Source organism: Lepidochelys kempii, chromosome 2 (genome assembly GCF_965140285.1).
Source record: "Lepidochelys kempii isolate rLepKem1 chromosome 2, rLepKem1.hap1, whole genome shotgun sequence".
NCBI classification, from domain to species: Eukaryota; Metazoa; Chordata; order Testudines; family Cheloniidae; genus Lepidochelys; species Lepidochelys kempii.
This window is the reverse complement of record NC_136381.1, coordinates 22,355,237-22,379,598: the sequence shown is the minus strand read 5'-3', so window position 1 is coordinate 22,379,598 and position 24,362 is coordinate 22,355,237. Positions and strand designations below refer to the sequence as shown.

The window sequence follows — 24,362 nt, the reverse complement described above, 5'->3', positions numbered from 1 at the left end:
ACCCCATTTTACAGATGGGGAACTGAGGCACAGAGAGACTAAGTGACTTGACCAAGGTCACACAGGAAGTTTGTGGCAGAACAGGGAATTGAACCAGGGTTTTGTCACTCCAAGGCTAGTGCCCTCAATACTGGACCATTGTAACAAAAGCATCAGAAGCCTCTTGTTTATAGGTCTGGATGGTGTGTGCAGGACATACTGGTATCAGTGTAACCCCTCCATTTGTGCCCGAGGAAGTCATCCCCTTCTTTTACACCACTGCTGAAGGAGATGAAGTGATCATTGTTATCATTCCCTGAGGAGTGTAGTTGAAATAAGATACAAAACAGCATGTTAGCAGAGAGGTGCAAAAGAAAGTTAATCTGTATGCCGAACAGTTTGGTCTACTGGGTTAATTTGTTATTATTTGCACTGCAGCAGTGCTTGCAGGCCCCCAAATGAGCTCAGGGCTCCATTGTGCTAGGTACTGTACGGACACATAGTGACAAACAGTCCCTTTTCTGGAGATCTTAGAATCTGAACTAGACAGGGTTCAAGGTGGGAGGGTGGGAGACAGGAAGTGTTAGCTCCACTTTACAGTCTTATTTAACATCTCTAGTAAGGATCTGGGAGAGGTGATAAATAGCAAGTGGAATGGTCTTTAGAACAAAAAGAAAGAAACAGGCAGATGACAGTAAGAGTCAGACATGGTCCAGTGTTGGGCTGAGTGGGAGGAGGGCTTTGCTGGGTCCTCATGCATCCATTCAGGAGCTGGCTAGGCTTGCTGCCTAGGTCCTTCGGCTCAGGGCAGGGGAAATGGCCAACCTGCCTTAAGGTGCTGCACAACCCCAAGGGAGTGTGGTCTGCCAACATGGGGTTATAAGCTGGGGCAGAGAAAGATGGAAGCAGTAAGAAAGGTGAACGTATTGGGAAATCTCATAAGAGACAGTCTAATGTCCACAGAGGATCAATAAAACTGCACGAACAGTGACTTGCAGTAACTTCTTAAAGACCCCGTGACAGCCTGGCACATATTAATCAAGTAACTGACATACAGGAGCAAACAAAGGCTAATCACATCTATCTCTGTGCTCATCTCCATAGTTCCTAAGCCTCTAACCTAACAAGCAGAGGCAGCATTAGGCCTGTGAGAGAGCCAAAATAGGTCTCCATGACTGTAATAGAATGTTAAATTGTATTATACGTTCATCCACTAGGTGGCGCAGTGTGTAACACCTCTTCTGACAGCCATGCCTGGCAGTGCATTAAAGCAGCAGTTCTCAAACTGTGGGTCGGGACCCTGTTTTAATGGGGTCGCCAGGGCTGGTATTAGACTTGCTGAAGCCCAAGCCCCACTACCCGGGGCCAAAGCTCAAACCCCACCCCTGGGGGCCGGGGCCAAAGCCCAAAGCCCATGGGCTGGGCCAAAGCTCTTGGACTTTGGCCCCCCTGCCTGTGGTGGTGGGGCTCAGGCTTGGGCTTTGGACCCCCGCCCAGGGCGGCAGGGCTTGGGTTTTGGCTTTGTCCACCCCCATCTGGAGTGGCAGGGCTCGAGCGGTCTCAGGCTTTGGTCCTCGCTCCTGAGGTTGTGTAATAGTTTGAAGTTTGAGAACCACTGCATTAAAGGATCTCATGGAAAACACATTTCTATCTGTCTCTCTCAGTCCATATCTGGTACAAGAATCTGACCTGCAACCCACCGTGTACATTAAGTAGATGACAATGGGCTTTGTGCCACTTTCAGATACACCCAACCAGAGCAACATTCCCAATTCCCTCTCCATTGTCCCCTCTGACCCTAGCCCCAGGAGCAGAGAGTAAATAATTCCCTAACTGCCTGATCATGCTTACAAAGCTGTACTTTAACTCCACCTCCTGGCTTCTTGGTCTATGCATCAGGGTGACCAGAAGCCATGGAGCTGCATAAACAAGTGGGTGGGGCTTGAGTACCTGGAAGAATGTCATAGGCAAGTGGAACTCATCATGACTACATGGGAGGAGGAGGACAGTCACATGTGAAAGTTGGACAAAGCTCTTCATTTTGCTTCAGATAGGGTCATGCAATACCAAGGCCATTGCAAAGGCATGACATGGATAAATACAACACTTTTATCCTTTCCAGGAGAATATATCTTTGGTCTCTTGCCAAATTGTTCTGAACCTTCTGCCCCTTGTCCTCAGACCCAAGTCTTGCAAAACCCAATCTATCTCTTCTTGTTGCCAGCTATCTTGCATTCCTCCTGCTTTGCTGGTCCAGCTATCCTTAGGATCCGATTCTGCTGAGCACTGAAACATCGCCTCTCTCACCTCCTGTATACCCCATGTCACTACTGCGTTACTCATTTGCTATATAGCTGCTCAGCAAGAATGATTCTTTATAGCAATCTAACTCTACAGCTACCATTTGTATTCATGTACAACACAGAACCTGCTTTCTCTCATTAGAAGTAGAGTGGGGAATGAATCCAAACCTCAGATCTGGATCTTGGTTTGGTTCTGAGTTTGCAGGCTGTGTAATGGGCCAAATTTGAACACCTCTGAAACCTGGAACATTTAGGTTTGGATCTGAATATTGCGCGCCTGAGTATGTGAGAGTTTGAAGCCTGGGTATTGACCCATTATAGAGATCCGAGGTCAAATTTTGCTCTGTTACATCAATGTGAATCCAGGGTAACTTCACAGGCCTCACCACTGCCCTTGCACTTGTATAACTGAAGAATTTGGCCCAGGAAGTTTGGATCTGGAGTTTGGCCCCTGGATTTTGCTTCAGGCCAATCTCTCTAATCAGAAAGTGAGGGGCTAAGAGAGAAGCTATCATGCATTTTCTAAGAAAGACCTATTAGTCTTAATTGAAACAGTCTTCAGGTCAAAGCAAATTGGGCTGCCTAAAATTAGGCACTTAAAATTCATATTTAGGCACCTAAAGAAGTGACCTGATTTAAGAAGTGCTGAGCATCCCCAGATCCTGCTGGAACCTGTAAACACCCAAATCTGAACATTTTAGCATTGGTGCTTAATCCTCCCCCGGAACTCTTACATGCTCATATTGGAAGCCTGCTATACTCTTGACAAAACCGTATCATCCAAATAGTGTTGCCTGCATGGATCTTAGTGGATCTGATGTACAATGTGACCTCTGAATGATGAAAGATCCCTGGGAGCCCTGGACACCTAAGTAATTATTAATTTCTTTCTAAGGGCTCTGCTTACAACAGAACTAAGGCAACTGCAAGCCTAAGATACGTGTCTCCTGCTCCGCTATGCTCTTTCTTTCTCGATTCAGAGAGTTGCTGGATACAGAAGCCTGAGGTTGATTTCAGATTAGGAATTTGCCTCCAAATAAAAAAAAAAAATCTTTTGAAAAATTGGCCTTGTATTAGAGCTGTTAAATGTTCCTGTGACTGGTACATCCTCCCTGCCCTGCACACTATACAGCCTCACATTGCTCCTTGAAACACCTCCCTCCTTTCAATTAGTCTTCCATAACTGACCTTGCTCTCGCCTAAGTACTGTACTAGCTGCCCAGACACCATTATTGGGAATATGATATAAATATCGAGAGAGATAGACTTTGTTCCACCGTCCCCAGAAGTTAGTACATTGTAATAAAAAGGCAGGACCAAGATACATGCATAAAACCCCATAAGCCTGTTTCCTGATCAGCCACTCTTATCCCTTGGCTTCCCAGACTCTCCCCTGTATTCTCCCTGCCACATCATGTCTAATCTAAGGCTCAGTCATTTGTTTAGGGCATAGTCCTGCATCGGGGGTGGTGCAGAGCTGTCCAGCTCCAGTAGGAGAACGTCTCAACGCTCATGGGGAGCATGCTCATTTCTATGTGGTACAGTACACTCCCCCTTGCGGGCCAGTCCCACTTCAAGGGCAATACAGAGGCAGGGCAAGGCCAGGGACCCAGCTCCTCCTCACCCACTTTGCTGTGCTAGGTTCCATGGCATAGCAGAGAGGGTGCAGTTCCTGCCCTCCCCTCAGCCCAGGGACTGCAATCCTTTGGCCCTTTTGTGGGATAATTTAGCAGATGATGCTGATGGGAGACATGGCTCAGACAGGGAAATCACTCTCACCTTCCCTTTGGATTGAGAGCAGAGGCTGATGCGCATTGTTCATTGGCAGCTCTCTGGCAGTTAAAGCAGCTGTGATGATGGGCTCAGAAGGGAGCACTATTCAGTCCATTTTGGCACAAAGTGTGATGGCATGATATGGAGTGCTTAGGACGTGGGTTATAGGAGCAGAGGAGGAAGGGGGATTGTCTTTGGAATTCTCTAGAGACACCAAAGATCCCTGGGGGAAACGGTGACAAGATTCTAGAAATCCCTCTTTATGTTAAAGATGGGAAGACAGGTCAGTTTAGATTTAGTTTTTTAAAACATTTTTATTGCATGAGAACATTTTGTGTGATAGGCTTGGCCTGAACCTCATGTCCAGGTAACACAAGGATTACCTGGCAACATGTTCCCCCACTGTAAAGAAAATAAACGGTGTGGATTTTTTATTGCTAGTGCCACATTTTTTGCATGCTACTTGGAAGCTGGTCAAGAAGGTGACTTCTTCTCATGTTTCTCCCTTTGTGACAGCAGTCTTAGTGTAGCAGTGCCACTAGCAGCTTTCTGAAGTCCCCAGAGATGTCTGATTTGATGGCCTCTGCTAAGGACTTGTTGTATATTTTCTGGAACTTCTCCTTTATTGTTTGAAGGTCAATCTGAAATGGAAAGAATTTTTAGAAGTGCGGATCTGTTTTGCACCATACCTCACTCTTCTAGGTCCTGATCCAAAGCCCACTGCAGTCAGTGGGAAGATTCCGATTGATTTTAATCAGATTTGGATCCAGGGCCTTGGTGGGGAAGGAGTAGGTTCAAAACCATGGAGCACTTTTAGCTCAAACTTGATATCCTGACTGCTGCCCTTACACAGTGGCTCAAGTTACGGTCTCCTCTGGAAGACACTCATGGGTGGTAAGGAGTGGGGGAGAAATTTCCAGGAATAGAATTAAAAAAATAAATAGTTTTTGGGTCATACATAACTTTCTGGTTGCTAAGTAAAGAGAACCAGATGTTATATGTTAGTCCATAAAAGATGGCATCAATGATATGTGTCATATCTTTATTACGGAGGTTCTCAAATGTTTTCATAGTCAGGCCACAACTTAACAGGGAGAGTGTCCTGGAGACTAATTTCCAGCCCCACCATTCCAATCATATGGTTAATCACTTTGCCTCTCCATCAAATCACTTTGCCTCTCCGTCACATGAACCTTTTCCCTTCCTACGCAAGACCACTTAACATCACAGTGGCGACAACAGCTTACATGGAAGAGTAATGTTCAGACACTGTTTATGGAGCTGAAACGTCTTGAGCATGTTTTGTGCTTTGTGAAAAGACTTTAATCATAGTCTGCTTTGACTCTTATCTTCTTCTCTCCTTCTCCTCTGCCCTGTTTTTCCCATCTGGAAACAGACAGAGCCTGCACCATGTGACTCCCTAGCTCTCCACTGACCATACTTTGCGAACTGCTTCTTTATCGTTATTTAATTAGGATTTTTTTAACAAAGCTCTTTGGGACCAAACAACTTATCTCCCAGTTGAATAATGGTGGCCAACTTTAATCTAGATGTGTTTGGCTCCATTGTGCAATTACTAATGTGTCTCATGCATCGTTCTTTTAAAAAAAAATAAATAGATTTGGTATCAAAGCTAGAGTCTGTTCTCAGTTTTATGGGTGTAAAAACAGTAATAGCACTGAAGTCTATGGAGCTTCGTTGAATTTAAATTGCAAAACTGACTGAGCACAGAATCTGATCCTACTACTATAATTCATTCCTTCTAAATTTCACACTTATCCACCAGAAGATTTGGGGCCTCTCAGATCCCAGCATATTTTACCTCAGCCCGAGTCACGAGGATGCGAATCAAAGTCTCCTCCTCTGTCCCTGCGCCCTTCATTGCCTCATACAGACGGGTGGCAAAGTAGCCTTGGCAATCTCTGGCACATCTCACTAAAGAAGAAAAGTGAAAGGGACCTCATGAGCCTTGTTCAGTTCATATTCCGCACTGTAGCTTCAGTAGGAGAACAACAGCCCTCTTAATGGAAACCTAGACATCCCCAATGTCAGTACCCAACTGGACGTGCATTGTTGTAGGGCCTTAGTCCTGCAACTGGCTCTGTGGAGATGCAAGGGTCAACCCATATCATTACAGGTGACAGACGAGCCTAAAAGTGAATGTATTGCCCTACAGAGAGAGCATGTTATATACTTATGAATATCAAAATTGAATAAACATGTTAATGCAAGCACAGAAGGGCTGAAAATGTTGATGTTTATATTCCAGAATGAAAACGAATTGTATGGGGACACGGTTTTTGTTCTTTTGGCCCGTCTGGAATTCTGCTCCCTGCCAATTTACTCCTGAGTGGGATGATGTTGGCTTACTTCTGTGCTCTGAGACCTAAGATCTAGATAGCTCATGCTGGGGCTTAATGGAGGTTCTTCCCAGACACATGGGGCAAGTCAACATTAATTGGTTCTGTCCCCCAGTGGTCTTTCCGTGTCTCAATCTAGTTCTAACAAAGCAGATTATCACTGTGTTTATACACATAAGAACCCCAATGGCTAAAGTCAAGTGAGGATGAAAACTAGAGAGAAAAGCTATAGACTTTCTTTTTACCAAGAGTGAGAAAGGCCTTCTCCAAATCTCCAGATGTTTCACTTTTAATGGCATCTTCAATGTCTCTCCCCTTCAGCTAAAGAGATAATGAAAAAATTAATTATAGCTTCTGTTTGTGCAGTAATCTATCCCTCTAGTGATAAGAACAGCACTGAGCCACTCCTGTTTCTGATCACATGGCTTTTAACGTGGCAAAAGACTGATTTAGATCATATTGATACCTTCTTTGACTTTAGGGAGTAAGCTTTTAACTACTTTAATCCCCATGGCGGGCAAGGGTCTCACTCCGTCTCAAAGGACCAGATCCTCAGCTGGTGTAACTCTTCCTGGCTCCATTGACATTGATAGAACTATACCGATTTAATTCAGCTGACTCAGAATATGCAACGTGCATCCTTAAAGGTAACTGAAACATTTGCAGTAGGTGTTGTAGTGAATCATCTCATGACTTCTTCTTGGGGAGACCTCCAATTGAGAGAGACTGTTCGCACCTCCTCTGTCCCACCAAAGACTTGGATAGGTCCAAACAGTCAAGGTAGATTTTGGTGGGTTGTAACTTATTTTCTTTGGGTAAATGTAGTTTAGAAGGGTCTCCATTTTGCCTGGGTTTTGTACCACACTGTAGGGAGGAGACAGTCGGGCAGGGAAGGGGAAAATATTTTGAAGTTAAAATCTGTTCTAATTTTTGTGAATAAAAAAAATCTTCTATTTGTAAAAAATGAGATAATTTTTCCTCGACTCCGCCTCGCAAGACAGGATTCTTCCACTCTGGAATATCTGCTCAAATGAGAGATGGGCAAAACTGGGAATGTTTGGGGTTTGAGTTCTGCAAAACCAGGCTTGATTTGAATCTAGTCTTGCAAATCAAACCCATCAAAATATGGAGAGGATTCATATGTGGACAGATGGCTTTAGTCTCGGGCCCATCGCAACTTCAAATACAGATGGAAAGGATGCAGGTGGGTTTGACAACCCGTGTTTGGCTTTTGCTTTAGAAATTCAGGGGATTTCAGATTTGAGGCTCATTTATTGAAACTGCCAGAGTTTGGGTAGTGTTTATGTGTACATGTGTGTAGATAAATGGTTCTGGCTTTGGCCTCTCTAGCCACAAACAAAAGTTTGGAGTAAGTTGTGAATATATTTCCAACAATGCCTTACTAGATTTTCCCCCTCATCAAGAGATTCAATGGTTCTAATCATCTGCTGAACACAGAACAAGTTTAGGAAGGTAAATAAATGCAAGTTCTCACCTTAAGGCAATCATGTTCAGGCATCAAAACACAGTGACATTTCTTTTTAAGAATTTATATAAAGAAACAGAGAATCATAAAATGGTCCTCCCTAATGGGAAATGTCATCTTGTCCATCCTCCAGCCAGAGCCAGAGAGTTCTGTCTAGTGTGTTCTGGAGTGTTTTGTCCAGAGTTTCTACCACTTCCTATGGGAGATGATTCCCCAGCCTAATGCTTCTCATTGTTAAACTAATTCTCAACCTAATGCATTTTATCTTAACTCCCTGCCTTGTAAATAGCTATGAACTTTGTTTAAACAAACCTGAATTTCATTTATAACATTACATAGGCCTCCAACACACTCAACAGGGTTTTGGTTTTTGGCTCTTCATTTCAGTAGCCGGGATGGAGCTGTTATGTTTTCAGCAAGAGCTGTTTATATTTCAGATGGGACTAAGCTGCAAAGTTTAGCTCCAAACATTCCCAAAGTTCAGGTGTGTGCATCTTGGGGTTTTGTTTGGGCCCTCTCTAATTTATATATTTTGAGAGAAAAGTGCATCCACTTAGTCACAAGCAGGACATACCATCTTACCTTCTCCTACATTGTCCTTATTCTCTTCCTAATTATTTTTCAGGCTCCATGGGCTTAATTCCAAAAAAATTGGAAGCCTCTAGTGAAAAGAGGTCCATTTTTTGCATGGGAGAACAGCAAGAGCTAGATTCAAGAGGCCTTCCCATTGAGACTTTCATTGAGACTGGAGGATCAGGATGAGAGACATAGATTCCCACCCATCAGATCTCTGCTTCAGTGGAGGAGAGGAGCAGAAAGTGAGAACCTCAAGGTCTTTGGCCAGGGGCCTATTAGCTGTGCAATGTACCTCTTTGCTGAATCTTTGCAGTGTAACTGGGGAAAGGTCACCCTCTCTGTTATTCATGGGGTTGGGGGAAGACAGGACAACAATCAAAAACTTATTTTGCTGGATATTATGGGGCAGATCCTCAACTGGTGCAAATTGATGTAGACCATTCATTACAGCATTTGAAGAGCTGGCCCTATACATATATTGCTAGATGTTTAGAATGTCTGACCCCTCCTTAAAATTACAAATAAAGAATCATATGTTCCAATTGTAAGTAGATCTGCTCTAGGAATTATTTTGGGGATGTTCTATGGCCAGTGTTATGCAGGAGGTCAGACTAGATAAGAATGGCCCTTTCTGGCCTTGGATTCTATGAATGTGTGAATTAATTCCATTAAATTACCACTGAGCTCCAAGCTGCACAATACCTGTCACAGAACAAAAAAAACAACAACCAACAAAACTTACCTTTTCATAAGCTTGAAAGGTAGCTCTTAGCTGCATGTAGTTTCTCTTTGCTAAGACAACATTGAAAACCAATTCGTCTGTTCCCCAGCAGCCTTCCCCTGCCTCAAAAATTGAATGTTAAAATTAACCGTTTTTAAACGTTTGGGGTTTTTTTTTCATATTTTTAAAAACCAGACATTGCAGTGAACCCAATGCACCCAATTCTGTTCCCAACCTGCCATTTTATTGGTACAATTTAATGCCATTGTCTTTGGGGTTGTTCAATATTTGACACCTTAGAAATGCCATAGACAGATAAAGACCATGACAATTGGGGATTTCCCCATTATTTCACTTACTTCATACAGCTCTTTGGCATCTTTCCCAGCGAGCTCTGCATCGATCTCCAGTCCTTCATCTCGGTTAGCCTACAGAAAGGGACATTGTGTTAAAAAAGAGAATACATGCTTATTACTCTTGTACAGTAGAACCTCAGAGTTACAAACACCAGCGTTCCGAACTGACTGGTCAACTACATACCTCCTTTGGAACCGGAAGTACACAATCAGGCAGTAGCAGAGACAAAAAACAACAACAACATAAAGCAAATACAGCACAGTACTGTGTTAAATGTAAACTACTAAAAAATAAAGGGACAGTTTACATTTTGTTTTGACAAGGTAAGGAAATTGTTTCTGTGCTTGCTTCATTTAAAGTAAGAGGGTTAAAAGCAGCATTTTTCTTCTGCATAGTAAAGTTTCAAAGCTGTATTAAGTCAATGTTCAGTTGTAAAATTTTGAAAGAACGAGCATAACATTTTGTTCAGCGCTATAAACAACCTCCATTCCCGAGTGTTTGTAACTATGAGGTTCTACTGTACTAGAATGGAGCGTTTTCCTTTTTGCCTTCACAAGCTGCTTCCTCATAGTCTTTTTGCTGCCATCTACTGGCCATTGTCTAGTGCTGTATCAACAAATTACACAGGGCTAAATTCTACTTTGGCTTACCTTGCACCCTGCGCAATCCCATTGATTTCAAAGGTACAAATCAGGGCAGAATTTAGCCCATAGTATTTGCTTTACTTCAGAGATGCTAGTTCACCAAGGCTAGTATCCTGCCTTCTGCAACACTCAATACCTGTTGCTTCAGAAGAAGGTGAAAAGATCCTATGATTTACCGACACAGTTGTGCAATGCTGTACAGTGGAGGCATCCCAAGTGATCCCTGACTGTCAGGAACATGTAGCCTTGTAACCCTACAGCTGAAACTTTCTTGCAAGAATAGGGGAATACGGAGGCACGTCTGTCACAACAGTCAATTTAAAAAAAGATTTCCAATACCTGCAGTGAAATGTCGCTTTTGTCACATTTCTATTCCTTAATAACAGTCATGTGGCCCTGCACTCTTCCTCCCTATTTAACAATCAGAACCATTCACTGACACCTGCCTTTTTAGCGTTGCTTTAATTTTCTACAGGAATTTCTGGTAGCACCTATCAAGGACAAATCTATGAATATTCCCTGGTTTGTCCCCCCTGAAAATACACCCAGAGGGGTCAAACAAAACTATTGTGGCTTCCCACATTCTAGAACGGGAATGTAGCTGTCATGTATTTAGCTATGCCACTGTTGTGCCTTTCCTTCCTGTGTGCTGTACCTTTTCATCTCTGTCTGTCTGCAGAGATGGACAGTCGTTTTGTGTTCAGTGCATTCTCTCTCTCTCTCTCTCTCTCTCTCTCTCACACACACACACACACACACACACATCCAGCTCTCATGGAGACTTCACTTTTCTTCTTGTTTTCTTAATCTAAAACAAAGAGCATTCTGTCTGATATAATGTTTGCTCTGTGTGAATTGAAAAACATAGCAAGCCCCTCCCACCCTTTCTCTGTCTTATCTGTTTAGATTGGAAGCTTTTTGGGGCAGGGACTGTTTCTAATTATGTCTCTGGTACAATGCAACCCTGATCATGGTTAGGTACTCTAGGCATAACCATAATACACAAAATAAAGTAGTAATAATCCAGTATCTTCAATGGAGGAATAATACTATGCAAGATCTAAAAGCTCTTAGTGAGAATTACCATCAATGGTAAAATATGCCCTTGACCAAAAGAGGTGGGGTGCAAACTGTGAGAATGGCCAAGGACTGCTATGGTCTATAGAACTAGGTGGTAAGTAAGTAAAATCCCAGCACAACAGTGCAATAATAAAATTTCCCTAGACTGGGGGCAAATCCTCTTTTGTGTCCCTAGGTTTTATACGTATATAAATCTCAGATAGGAAGAGCCAAGGCTGAGTTGTTATTGGAGCCATGGTCACATCCAGCCTGAATTGTACACTTGTCTTTAATTATGACTCTCGATTTGGTTAAAAGGCTGTAAGTATAGATGTTTTGCTGTAAAGAGCCTGTGTGCACAGAACAGATATTTATTATACCTGCACTATCTAGGTGGTGTAGAAAAAAATGCCTATATCATGTAGGTTTGTAATAGAAATATTCCAACCCTTACCTGTAGCACAGAAACCAGAATCTTTCTTAGGGAGCCACTTGTGTCGCTTTTTACATCAGATTCTAGATCCCGCTCAAAGACTATTAAGAAAAAAAGTCTGTAAGATTTTATTCACTGCTAAAGGGTGAGATATTTTCTTTAAACGAGGGTGTTTTATATAAAATATCACTTACGCCTTTTGTATGCATCCTTTATGTCTACAATTTGCTGGGATAAGCAAACAAACAAAAAATCAGGTCAGTAACATGCCCATGTGACTTGACATCTTCAGATACCACAGTGGTGTTCCTGGGATTAGACCCCAGATAGAATGATGACATTTAGTGGGAGATATGTAATAGGTCAGATTCTCAGTCTCCACTAAGATCCAAGTTCAGGAAAGTACATAAGTACATGCTTAAATCCATTCCTATTCAGGACAGCAGTTAAACACATGCTTAACTTTGTGTTTCTTTGATTTCAATGGGATTTAAGCACACGCTTAATTGCTGTCCTGAAGAGGATCACTTTCCTGAGTTGCGCTGGCCTAAATGCCCTTTGAACTGCTGCAGTGATGCAAAAGTCTCTTCACACTCCCTCAAACAGGTATAAATGTTGTCATGTGTCGTGATGTATGATGCACCCCCCGGCATCTGTCCCTCTCTGCATCTCTCCAAAGCCCACTCATATTCTGAGGGAGGTGGGTGCTGGAGGGGTGGGAGGGAACTTTCTGATGTGACTATGATGTTCTTTATCTACATAGCATTTGGGTCTAGTGTGCCCTCTCACGCAGTCCCAGAATACCAGACATTCTGGTACTTCTAGGAATGGCATGGACCCGACCCTGCAGGTGAGATACCCCCTCCCCGCCTCCCGGTGTGACCTTACATGTGTGGTGTGTAAGGTCATGCTAGCAGGGGCAGAATGGCACACTCCAAAATTCATCCCCCTTATAATATCAGACATAAGCACCTGCGTTTATCTTGCAGTACTGGTTGGGGGACAAACCACCCCAAAAGAGGACTGTCCAATTTATAACACAACAAATGGCCTGACTATTATGGTCAGTTCCTTAAAAAATGCTCCTGACTCCAGTCTGAGGGGGCTGATAGCCTTTTGTCTGCAGCTTCTAGAGGGAGACATACTCCACTCACTTGAGCAGTTCTGACATACCTTCTTCTAGAGGGCAGGGGTGACGTGCGCACTAGTCAGAGCAGTACAGCAAGGAAGATGTATAATAACGGCTAAACACCCACGAACCTTATTGACCCTGGTGCAAAGAATCTCAATCAGCACCAATTCATCCGTTCCTGCACCTTTCATTGCTTTCCGAAGCTCTCGGGCATCATATTCACATGGACGATCCAACAGAGCCAATGCTGTCTTTTCAAAATTCCCACTTAGTTCTCCTTTCAGTACCTCTTCCAAATCCTAAGGAAGTAGCCCAGAAAGTTAATTCATAGCACAGAAAATCTACCCAGAAGAATTGAGAGGTAATGTTTACTATTGTTTATTAATTATTTGTGTTAAGTCTACGGAGTTGTTAACATTTCCTGTGCTAAAGGAAGTCTTCCAAAAATTCAGATCAGAAAAAAGGGAAAAATATCTTTAAATCTATGGGCCTGGTTCTTCTCTCATTGACACCAATGTACATCAGGAGTCCCTCTATTGATGTCAATAGACTTATCTCAGTGTAAACCACCAGGCACCCCAGTGCCTTGAGAAGGTGAGCTGGGACTACTTGATCCACTGTCTCAAGAGGCTCATGCTATATAGGCAAGAGCAAGGTATTACTACTGTGTATGGTTGTTAAGGGTGATAACACCCAAAAGTTGTGTCCTTTGGTTGGAAATAAGACAGAAATTCCTAATATCAGTGCCACTGTAACTGTGATGTCTCAAATTGGTCGTTTCAGACCCTTTGGCTCAGTTCTCTAACATATGCTGCTTCAAATACTCATTGTGAAACAAATCCTGCAATCCTTACTCAGACAAAATTCTTATTGCGCTCACTGTTGGGTTTGCCTGTTGAAGGATTTTGGGCCAAATACTGCCACCCTTACTGATGTTGATTAGTGACCTAATCTGCAACTAGCTCCAATCAATTACAAATTAAGTATAAGTCCTGCAGGATTTGACCCCATGCCTAAAACAGGTGTTTTGAAAGCTTTTATTTTTCTTATATTAAATATTACTCAGGCATTGAGTCTTTCCTTTCAAAAGTCAAGTACCAAAACAGATTTCTGACCTTTTGAACTTTATTGGAAATCTGTAGGTCAGATTTTCGTCTCATGCTGGTGTATATCAGCAGTAAATCCATTGAAGTCAATATAATTACGCTGATGTAAAACTGGTGTAAATTATATCAGAATTGTCCCTCTGAATTTACATTAGGAAATTTCTGTTGCTATATCAACTACCTTTACCCTTAGTTCAGGCATTCTTTCTCACTGCAGGGGAGGCAAACAAAAATGAAAATGTTTTAAAGGTTCTGGAATTTGAGTATAAATGTCCGGCTCTACTGAATTTGATAAAAATACTTCAGATTAGTAAATGCAGTTTTCTAGAGCTGGTAGAAAATTTTCCAACCAAACAGTTTTCTGTTGGAAAATGCTGATGAGATGAAATTGAAAAATGTTGTGGAAATGTATTGATTTCATCAAAATATTTCCTCGGGAAATTATCAAAATGTTTAGATAAAGTTGAAACATAGTGTTTTGAAAAATGTGAAATGTTTGTCTTTTAGGTTATTAAATTATAATGTATAATACGATATAAAAAATTGAAATGATAAAGTTGAAACAGAACATTTTTCCCTTATCAAAACAAAATATTTTTGGAATATCTCACTTTGTGAAAAATTCTCAGATTTTGCCCTTTCATCCCAAATTGGGATGAAAACCTATTTTGAAAGCTCAGAGTCTCCCAAGGAAGAGAAATTCCAAATTTCAATCAGCTCCACTAAGTTCCATTTACCAAGCTATCTGTAAGGCCCAGGATGATTAATAGAATCAATATGTTAAGTGACAGTAATTCTTTCATCGGAAACTAACTTCCTGATTCTGTGTCTTTTAAAAACTGTCAGACACATGGCATTATCAGAAGTGGGGAAATGCGGGGGCACATTTCTAAAGAGCACTTTGTTTAAAACAACAGGGCCATTTCTTTTGAAATACCTTGCTATACATGGTCTTGTACTTCTGTTTTACTTGTTGCCTCTGGTCTGATGATCGATTTGATAGGATTTCAATAATTGCTGTTTCATCTGTTCCTAAAAAATATTAATGTAGACGAGGAAATCATTCAGAAACTGCCAGCAGATTTCATTTCTGCTGGGAGAGGAAAAGAGGATCAAGAACTCTCCCTTCAAATTAGTAGAAAATTAGTTTTAGAACATCAGTTGGTGTCAACGATAGCTTTTCTAGCATGTACCATTTAAAAAAAGTTACTTTTAGTCTGCAGCCAGAACATAAAGAGAAAGTGCACCCAAACCAATGCCACATAAAGCTAAGATATCATTAGGGAACCAAATCGCATGTTTCAAGGAATAAGCTCATCAGGGATCAGGAAGAAATTCCACCCTGTGTACCACTGAATAGCTAGCCAGGTGTATTATTTGTTAGGGTTTGGAAGTTAGCCTCCTTTGAAGGATCAGATACTGACTACCTCTGGCAGCAGAACACAAGTGTGCCAATAGTCTGACCCAGTGTGGCACGTTCTGTGGGAAGTTAACCTATTGAAGATAATTGGAAAACACTCACTGTCTTCAGCAGGAGCACGAACTGGTGTATAACAATGTTGATTCTTGCTCCCTTAGTTACTTTGATCACAGATGGCTATGACATACCAGGGTACAGTCCAGATCAGGCGGGGCTGTGTCACCCTGGCCTTGCAACCTTGGGTGTCTTACAATGCCTTGCTGAAGGAGCTCCTACCTGTGCCACTCATAAACAGTCTTCCACCATGCAAGCCACACCCTGAGTATGTGTAACTGCAGTCTGCCAGTCACACCTGGGTTACAGTCTGGCTCTCAGCAGTCTTGGTTATACTGCAGGATGACCCTAACAAACCCCCAGCCCCAGATTTCCCCCCAGGGAACTATGCCTTGTACTGCCTGCCCCAGCCCTCTCCTGGACAGTGCAAATATTTTAAGTTCATTATTCCTTTAAGGGAATAATATGCAGGTTTATTATCTCAAGTAGTTATTCAGACACTTCAATTTAAACACACTGGATTGTCTGAAACAGTAAAACAAGTGTATTTACTACAAAGAGAAAGATTTTAAGTGAGTACAATTAATGAGGCATACAAGAAAAATAAAGATTAATAGGTATCAAGGTCAGAAGGGACCATTATGATCATCTAGTCTGACACTTACTAATGCCTAACTTAAATTATATCAGATTCAAGCAAAGTTTCTTGCCACATGCTTTCAGCAGTCTTACTGACCAAGCACTGTGGGTTAGGACCTTTCCCCCAGAATCCAATGACTGCTTACTTTGTCTCTTTAGGTGCAGTGAATGTGATGAGCCCAGCGAGAGAGGGGGGTTCCTTGGAGTGTTTGTCCCTCCTTTTTATAGTTTCAGTTCCCCTCTTGAAAAACATTTCCAGCTGGGCACTAGGAGACAAAGAGTCTATGTGGAAGGATGTTCCCTGCTGTTTTTTTCTCACCGGTTTGAGCTTTCTTTGTTTCCCTCCCTGCCTGATGACTGTGTTTACCGCTTAAATGAAAATTAAGCAAAGCACATATTCCTTTGTTAGGTCAGACCTGTTTGTTAACTTCTGTTTTGGCAGGGCTGTGAGGCTTGGAACATGTATTAATAACCCACCAGACAGGGAATTTTATAACTTCACAAACCATATTGCCACACGTTTTATCAGGACGATACCGACCAGCAAATTCTGAGTGTTTAAATCAATGGTTCTCAACCTTTTCTCTGCTGCCGCATACCGTGATACCTTTAATTATTTTGAGACACACCACCATATCTCCAGATGAACTTGCCCTCTTATCACCTCGGTTTAAGCTGTTTACCACCCTTACCATTCACAGCTGGCAAGGGCTGTGTGCTGGGAGGGTGTAGCTCAAGGTGCAGGGAGTGGGTAACTAGGGGCTGTGTAGAGAAAGGAGGGTAGTTCAGGGTGCAGGGGCTAGCTAGAAGCTGTGTGCAGAGAGGGGTAGCTCAGGGTGCAGGCAGGGGTGTAGCTAGGGGCTGTGTGCCGGCACGGGTGTAGCTCAAGGCGCAGGGAGGGGCTGTGTCTGAGGGGGTGCTGCTGCTGCGGGGCTCAGCCATGTGCTCAGTCCTTTGTTGGCGCAGTGGAGACAGCTCCACTCCTTGTGAGCATGTGCGCACCAGCCCGGGTCATGCTGTCCTACACAGTCACCATGGCCACTGGCACCCAGTGGTTCACGGGCATTGAGGAGGACATACCTGAGCCTGGAGGGTGAGGTGGCCATTACCCAGCTCACATGGGGAAACTGATCTGGATGCACAGAACGCCTGGTGTCACTACTCACCCCCTGCTCCTGAATGTTCCTCCATGCCCCCCTTAAGGGGCCCTTGCCGGCCTGGGCATGGGGAGGGAGCAGGGCCAAATCATAGAATATCAGAGTTGGAAGGGACCTCAGGAGGTCATCTAGTCCAATCCCCTGCTCAAAGCAGGACCAATCCCCAACTAAATCATCCCAGACAGGGCTTTGTCAAGCCTGACCTTAAAAACCTCTAAGGAAGGAGATTCCACCACTTCCCTAGGTAACGCATTCCAGTGTTTCACCACCCTCCTAGTGAAAAAGTTTTTCCTAATATCCAACCTAAACCTCCCCCACTGCAACTTGAGACCATTACTCCTCGTTCTGTCATCTGCTACCACTGAGAACAGTCTAGATCCATTCTCTTTGGAACCCCCTTTCAGGTAGTTGAAAGCAGCTATCATATCCCCCCTCATTCTTCTCTTCTGCAGACTAAACAATCCCAGTTCCCTCAGCCTCGCCTCATAAGTCATGTGTTCCTGTCCCCTAATCATTTTTGTTGCCCTCTGCTGGACTCTTTCCAATTTTTCCACATCCTTCTTGTAGAGTGGGGCCCAAAACTGGACACAGTACTCCAGATGGGGCCTCACCAATGTCGAATAGAGGGGAACAATCACGTCCCTCGATCTGCTGGCAATGCCCCTACTTATACAGCCCAAAATGCCATTGGCCTTCTTGGCAACAAGGGCACACTGTTGACTCATATTCACCTTCTCGTTCACTGTAATCCCTACATCCTTTTCTGCAGAACTGCTGCTGAGCCATTCAGTCCCTAGTCTGTAGCGGTGCATGGGATTCTTCCGTCCTAAGTGCAGGACTCTGCACTTGTCCTTGTTGAACCTCATCAGATTTCTTTTGGCGCAATCCTCTAATTTGTCTAGGTCCCTCTGTATCCTATCCCTACCCTCCAGCATATATACTTCTCCTCCCAGTTTAGTGTCATCTGCAAACTTGCTGAGAGTGCAATCCACACCATCCTCCAGATCATTTATGAAGATATTGAACAAAACCGGCCCGAGGACCGACCCTTGGGGCACTCCACTTGATACCAGCTGCCAACTAGACATGGAGCCATTGATCACTACCCGTTGAGCCTGACAATCTAGCCAACTTTCTATTCACCTTATAGTCCATTCATCCAGCCCATACTTCTTTAACTTGCTGGCAAGAATACTGTGGGAGACTGTGTAAAAAGTTTTGCTAAAGTCAAGGAACAACACGTCCACTGCTTTCCCCTCATCTACAGAGCCAGTTATCTCATCATAGAAGGCAATTAGGTCAGTCAGGCATGACTTGCCCTTGGTGAATCCATGCTGACTGTTCCTGATCACTTTCCTCTCCTCTAAGTGCTTCAGAATTGATTCCTTGAGGACCTACTCTATGATTTTTCCAGGGACTGAGGTGAGGCTGACTGGCCTGTAGTTCCCAGGATCCTCCTTCTTCCCTTTTTTAAAGATGGGCACTACATTAGCCTTTTTCCAGTCGTCTGGGACTTCCCCCGATCGCCATGAATTTTCAAAAATAATGGCCAATGGCTCTGCAATCACATCCGCCAACTCCTTTAGCACTCTCGGATGCAGCACATCTGGCCCCATGGACTTGTGCTCGTCCAGCTTTTCTAAATAGTCCTGAACCACTTCTTTCTCCACAGAGGGCTGGTCACCTCCTCCCCATGCTGTGCTGCCCAGTGCAGTAGTCTGGGAGCTGACCTTGTTCATGAAGACAGAGGCAAAAAAAGCATTGAGTAAATTCGCTTTTTCCACATCCTCTGTCACTAGGTTGCCTCCCTCATTCAGTAAGGGGCCCACCCTTTCCTTGACTTTCTTCTTGTTGCTAACATACCTGAAGAAACCCTTCTTGTTACTCTTAACATCTCTTGCTAGCTGCAACTCCAGGTGTGATTTGGCCTTCCTGATTTCACTCCTGCATGCCCGAGCAATATTTTTATGTTCTTCCCTGGTCATTTGTCCAATCTTCCACTTCTTGACAGCTTCTTTTTTGTGTTTAAGATCAGAAAGGATTTCACTGTTAAGCCAAGCTGGTGCCTGCTATATTTACTATTCTTTCTACACATCAGGATGGTTTGTCCCTGTAACCCCAATAAGGATTGTTTAAAATACAGCCAACTCTCCTGGACTCCTTTCCGCCTCATGTTATTCTGCCAGGGGATCCTGCCCATCAGTTCTCTGAGGGAGTCAAAGTCTGCTTTTCTGAAGTCCAGGGTCTGTATTCTGCTGCTCTCCTTTCTTCCCTGTGTCAGGATCCTGAACTCGACCATCTCATGGTCACTGCCTCCCAGGTTCCCATCCACTTTTTCTTCCCCTACTAATTCTTCCCGGTTTGTGAGCAGCAGGTGAAGAAGAATCATAGAATCATAGAATCATAGAATATCAGGGTTGGAAGGGACCCCAGAAGGTCATCTAGTCCAACCCCCTGCTCAAAGCAGGACCAATTCCCAGTTAAATCATCCCAGCCAGGGCTTTGTCAAGCCTGACCTTAAAAACCTCTAAGGAAGGAGATTCTAACACCTCCCTAGGTAACTCATTCCAGTGTTTCACCACCCTCTTAGTGAAAAAGTTTTTCCTAATATCCAATCTAAACCTCCCCCACTGCAACTTGAGACCATTACTCCTCGTTCTGTCATCTGCTACCATTGAGAACAGTCTAGAGCCATCCTCTTTAAAACCCCCTTTCAGGTAGTTGAAAGCAGCTATCAAATCCCCCCTCATTCTTCTCTTCTGCAGGCTAAACAATCCCAGCTCCCTCAGCCTCTCCTCATAAGTCATGTGTTCCAGTCCCCTAATCATTTTTGTTGCCCTTCGCTGGACTCTCTCCAATTTATCCACATCCTTCTTGAAGTGTGGGGCCCAAAACTGGACACAGTACTCCAGATGAGGCCTCACCAATGTCGAATAGAGGGGAACGATCACGTCCCTCGTTCTGCTCGCTATGCCCCTACTTATACATCCCAAAATGCCATTGGCCTTCTTGGCAACAAGGGCACACTGCTGACTCATATCCAGCTTCTCGTCCACTGTCACCCCTAGGTCCTTTTCCGCAGAACTGCTGCCTAGCCATTCGGTCCCTAGTCTGTAGCTGTGCATTGGGTTCTTCCGTCCTAAGTGCAGGACCCTGCACTTATCCTTATTGAACCTCATCAGATTCCTTTTGGCCCCATCTTCCAATTGGTCTAGGTCCTTCTGTATCCTATCCCTCCCCTCCAGCGTATCTACCACTCCTCCCAGTTTAGTATCATCCGCAAATTTGCTGAGAGTGCAATCCACACCATCCTCCAGATCATTTATGAAGATATTGAATAAAAGAGCTCTGCCCTTAGTTGGTTCCTCCAGCACTTGCACCAGGAAATTGTCCCCTACACTTTCCAAAAACTTCCTGGATTGTCTGTGCACTACTGTATTGCTCTCCCAGCAGATATCAGGGTGATTGAAGTCTCCCATGAGAACCAGGGCCTGAGATCTAGTAACTTCCGTGAGTTGCCGGAAGAAAGCCTCGTCCACCTCATCCCCCTGGTCCGGTGGTCTATAGCAGACTTCCACCACGACATCACCCTTGTTGCTCACACTTCTAAACTTAATCCAGAGACTCTCAGGTTTTTCTGCAGTTTCATACTTGAGCTCTGAGCAGTCATACTGCTCCCTTACATACAATGCAACTCCCCCGCCTTTTCTGCCCTGCCTGTCCTTCCTGAACAGTTTACCTTCCTGGACAGTACTCCAGTCATGGGAGTTATCCCACCAAGTCTCTGTTATTCCAATCACATCATAATTCCTTGACTGTGCCAGGACTTCCAGTTCTCCCTGCTTGTTTCCCAGGCTTCTTGCATTTGTGTATAGGTACTTGAGATAACTCGCTGATCATCCCTCTTTCTCAGTATGAGGCAGGAGCTCTCCCTTCTCATGTGCTCCTGGTCATGCTTCCTCCCAGTATCCCACTTCCCCACTTACCTCAGGGCTTTGGTCTCCTTCCCCTGGTGAACATTGAAATGGAAGGCAGAAATCTGCCACGCCCACGCATCACCTCTGTGATGTATCCAGTTTGGGGAGCAATGCCCCCCATGCCCTCCCATCTCTACTCATGCAGGTGGGCAGGTGCTCCCCCACCCTCCTTAAATGGCGCCCCTGCCCCATCAGTTCTGTCCCTATCCTCCACCAATCCAGCCCTCACCTCATCCCAATTCTGCCCCACTCCCACCCAGCCCCCACCAGTTCTGCCTTCCCAGCTTCCTCACCTTACACCCCGCTCCCACTTCCCAGTTCAGCTCCTCCCCTCTCACATCTGCTTCTCCTGAGGTTCTTCCCACCTCCCAACCCTGGGGGGCTGCAGCAGGGTCCCTGCTCCCCCTACAGGCTCTTCCCCCCACCCCTAGCTGGCGGCTGCAGGAGGGAAGGGGAGGGGCAGAGGAGCCAATCCGGTGCTCACGGAAGGGCTGTGGGGAGGAGAGGGAGATCGAGCTTTGATTGGTTGCTGTACCCATGGAGGAGGTGGGGCAGTGAGGCTGTCGGCCAATCAGAAGGTGTCTTCCTCCCACCTTCCTTCCCCCTACCCCGCCCCCACTCTGCATGTTGTTTTTCAAAAAATTCCACGGCACACCTGTTCGAGCCTGACGGCACACCAGTGTGCTGTGGCACACCGGTTGGGAAACACTGGTGTAAAGGATACCTCACAAGGTGTACTTTGTACAAAGATTATTACAATAGTGTGTAGGTGTGAATACAGCGATATATTCCATCACAATGGCCAAAGTTACACTTCAGGCCACCTATTGCCTAGCACAACGTGGATTCTGTAACTGAAATTCTTTAGGTGTGACTCCTTATATGGAAACTGGGCCACAGTGTAGTGTCCACGCTGACAATCCCCTGGCTCCAACTGTTAGTGTACAATGCTAGGGGCAGAGACAAATAAGGAGAGGCAAACACAGTGCAAAGAGGTGATAACAGTGAAGTATTTCACTCCAGATGGGAATGAGGGGAAAGAGTTACAATGTGTGGTACAAGGAAAGAGCCAGCAATCCAATGTGTTGGTGGAAGAGACAAACAGCTGTGGGTCAGTGTCTGACGGCTAATTTCTCATTTACACTAGGCCCCTTTATACTGCCAGAGCGGCACAAAGAGGCCTAAGTGTCAGTGAGAATCCACCCGCCCATGTGTACTTGCTGTGCAGCCCATCTGTCAGAAAGATTTGCCTGTACCAATGACATTATCTTAGAGCAGCTACAAGGATCTCCTGAGGCAGCTTGATGACAGGAATGACCTTAAAGATTTAACTCCACCATCCTGGATGTTAGCTCTAATGATGTAACTGGAGAGGTATCATGCTGACTCCTTGTGTGCTACAATGTAGTGGACAATTTCCAGCCATGTGGCCTGCACGTTTAATGCACATGCGTAGTCTAAATATCAAGTGGGAAACCAAAATTCCTGGACCTGAAGTACTTGAGAAAGCAAAATTGCTAAGTCTTATCACTGCTCTCAAACAAAGACATCTCCGTTGGCTTGGTTATCTGCACCGGAAGGGAAAATGGACACATTCCAAAAAATCTCCTGTATAGAGAACTTGCGGATGCTACAAGGCCACTGGGCCGACTTTGGCTTAGGTACAAAGATGTTTGCAAGAGGGTCTTGACAACTTTCAACATTGAAACTGCAACCTGGGAAGATGCAGCTAGCAACCGGACACCCTGGCGGGCTATGCTGCACCAGGGAGTCAAAGAGGCTGAAGAGAGATGGTTGATAGAGGGAGGAAAGCGAAAACTAAAGTGCAGCAAGCCTCGAGAGCTAGCAGTGCACTAGCTTCATCCTCTCTCCCTGCGCCTTATGCCTGCACTATTGTGGCAAGGACTGTCACTGGAGAATTGGACTTTTTAGCCCCTCGTGATGCTGCAGCAAGACACCCATTAACTGAACTGCTTTTATGCTTACACCATTGTCTTTCAAGATGGATAGTTGCTACACATCATATTAACTCCTTGTGTGATGCAATGTGGTGGACCATTTCAAGCCAGGTGGCCTGCATGTGTAATGCACATCCTAGGGTGTAGGTAAGTATGAACCGGATGGACCTAGATAAGGTGTCTTTAGGACACTAAGGGGATTCTTTGTCAGATTATACGTCAGGTGTGCTGAGAGCGCAGTGTATCACGCTGACCAATATTGTCTCATTGTTTGCTTCCCCATCTCTATCTACCTGTTGTCTCTTGTCACATGCTTAGCATTGAACTCATTTCCATCTCAGCATGTAGACGCTGAATGCATATGTCAGTACAGGACAAGCGTATATCCCCGCTTTTCAGCTATCCCTTATGGAAAATCTGAACACCAGGCCAGATCTGGGGATAGATGTTTTAATGCTCGTTGCCACTGCAACCTGGAGGAGTGGGAGTGTGCTTTTAACGGGGCACTTCCTAGTGAAGCTGTTGTGGCTGCGGGGTTGGCCAGGCAAGAGCAGCCCCTAATATTCAGGTGTCCTAGATAACTGCCTTTGTAGCCTCCCCCTAATGCCGGCTCTGAACAATGAGAGTTCACTATTCCTGTTATTGTTACTGACAGCTTGACAGATCAGTTGCAGTGAATAAATGCCATGTTCTTTCTGCTCCTTTGGGGTTAAGTCATGAAGTTAACACACCAGGAATAATGGGCACAGTGAAGATCCAATTCTGTGAGGTGCCAAGTGCCCTGAGCTCCTGTAGACTTCAGTGGAAGGGAGGGATGTTCAGCACCTTGTAGGAGGTGCTCAGGATCTTTCTGAGGATTGGACCCTTACTGTAATGAGGTGAGAATGCTTGTGGGGTAAATGTGTATTGATTAGCCAGTGATTTTACTCTTCCTCAGTATTAGATCCACAAGCACCTTGGGGTGTAGTAATGATTCATATGTAGCTAATGACGATTAAGATTATTTCCCCCCAAGCTAATATAATATATCATACTGTGAGGGTATCTGTATCTATGCACACACACAGCAGTTGTGCTTTGGAGTTAATAAGTGGCATTCGATATCTGACAGAAAACAAAGATTAACTCAAAACTGATCAAGCAATTGTTTTGCTGCAAGTGCGTGCTTGGACATACAACTTCTATAATGCAAAACTGTCCCATTGGTATCAACACAGCTAAACAACAT

General features: G+C 44.4%; 1 protein-coding gene across 1 annotated transcript in view; it reads right to left on the bottom strand.

Annotated features, from left to right (window-relative positions):
• Nucleotides 1-4,381: 4,381 nt before the first annotated feature.
• The window catches only part of ANXA13 (annexin A13), an 80,179-nt gene continuing 60,198 nt past the window's right edge, over nucleotides 4,382-24,362 (bottom strand). The window contains exons 3-11 of the mRNA XM_073330193.2: nucleotides 14,867-14,961; nucleotides 12,952-13,122; nucleotides 11,886-11,919; nucleotides 11,713-11,792; nucleotides 9,558-9,626; nucleotides 9,220-9,321; nucleotides 6,661-6,736; nucleotides 5,878-5,990; nucleotides 4,382-4,696 (exon numbers count right to left, since the gene is read on the bottom strand). Of these exons, the coding sequence (XP_073186294.2) occupies nucleotides 4,577-4,696; nucleotides 5,878-5,990; nucleotides 6,661-6,736; nucleotides 9,220-9,321; nucleotides 9,558-9,626; nucleotides 11,713-11,792; nucleotides 11,886-11,919; nucleotides 12,952-13,122; nucleotides 14,867-14,961 (860 nt within the window). The 3' untranslated portion in view covers nucleotides 4,382-4,576. The remainder of the gene's footprint in view (nucleotides 4,697-5,877; nucleotides 5,991-6,660; nucleotides 6,737-9,219; nucleotides 9,322-9,557; nucleotides 9,627-11,712; nucleotides 11,793-11,885; nucleotides 11,920-12,951; nucleotides 13,123-14,866; nucleotides 14,962-24,362) is intronic.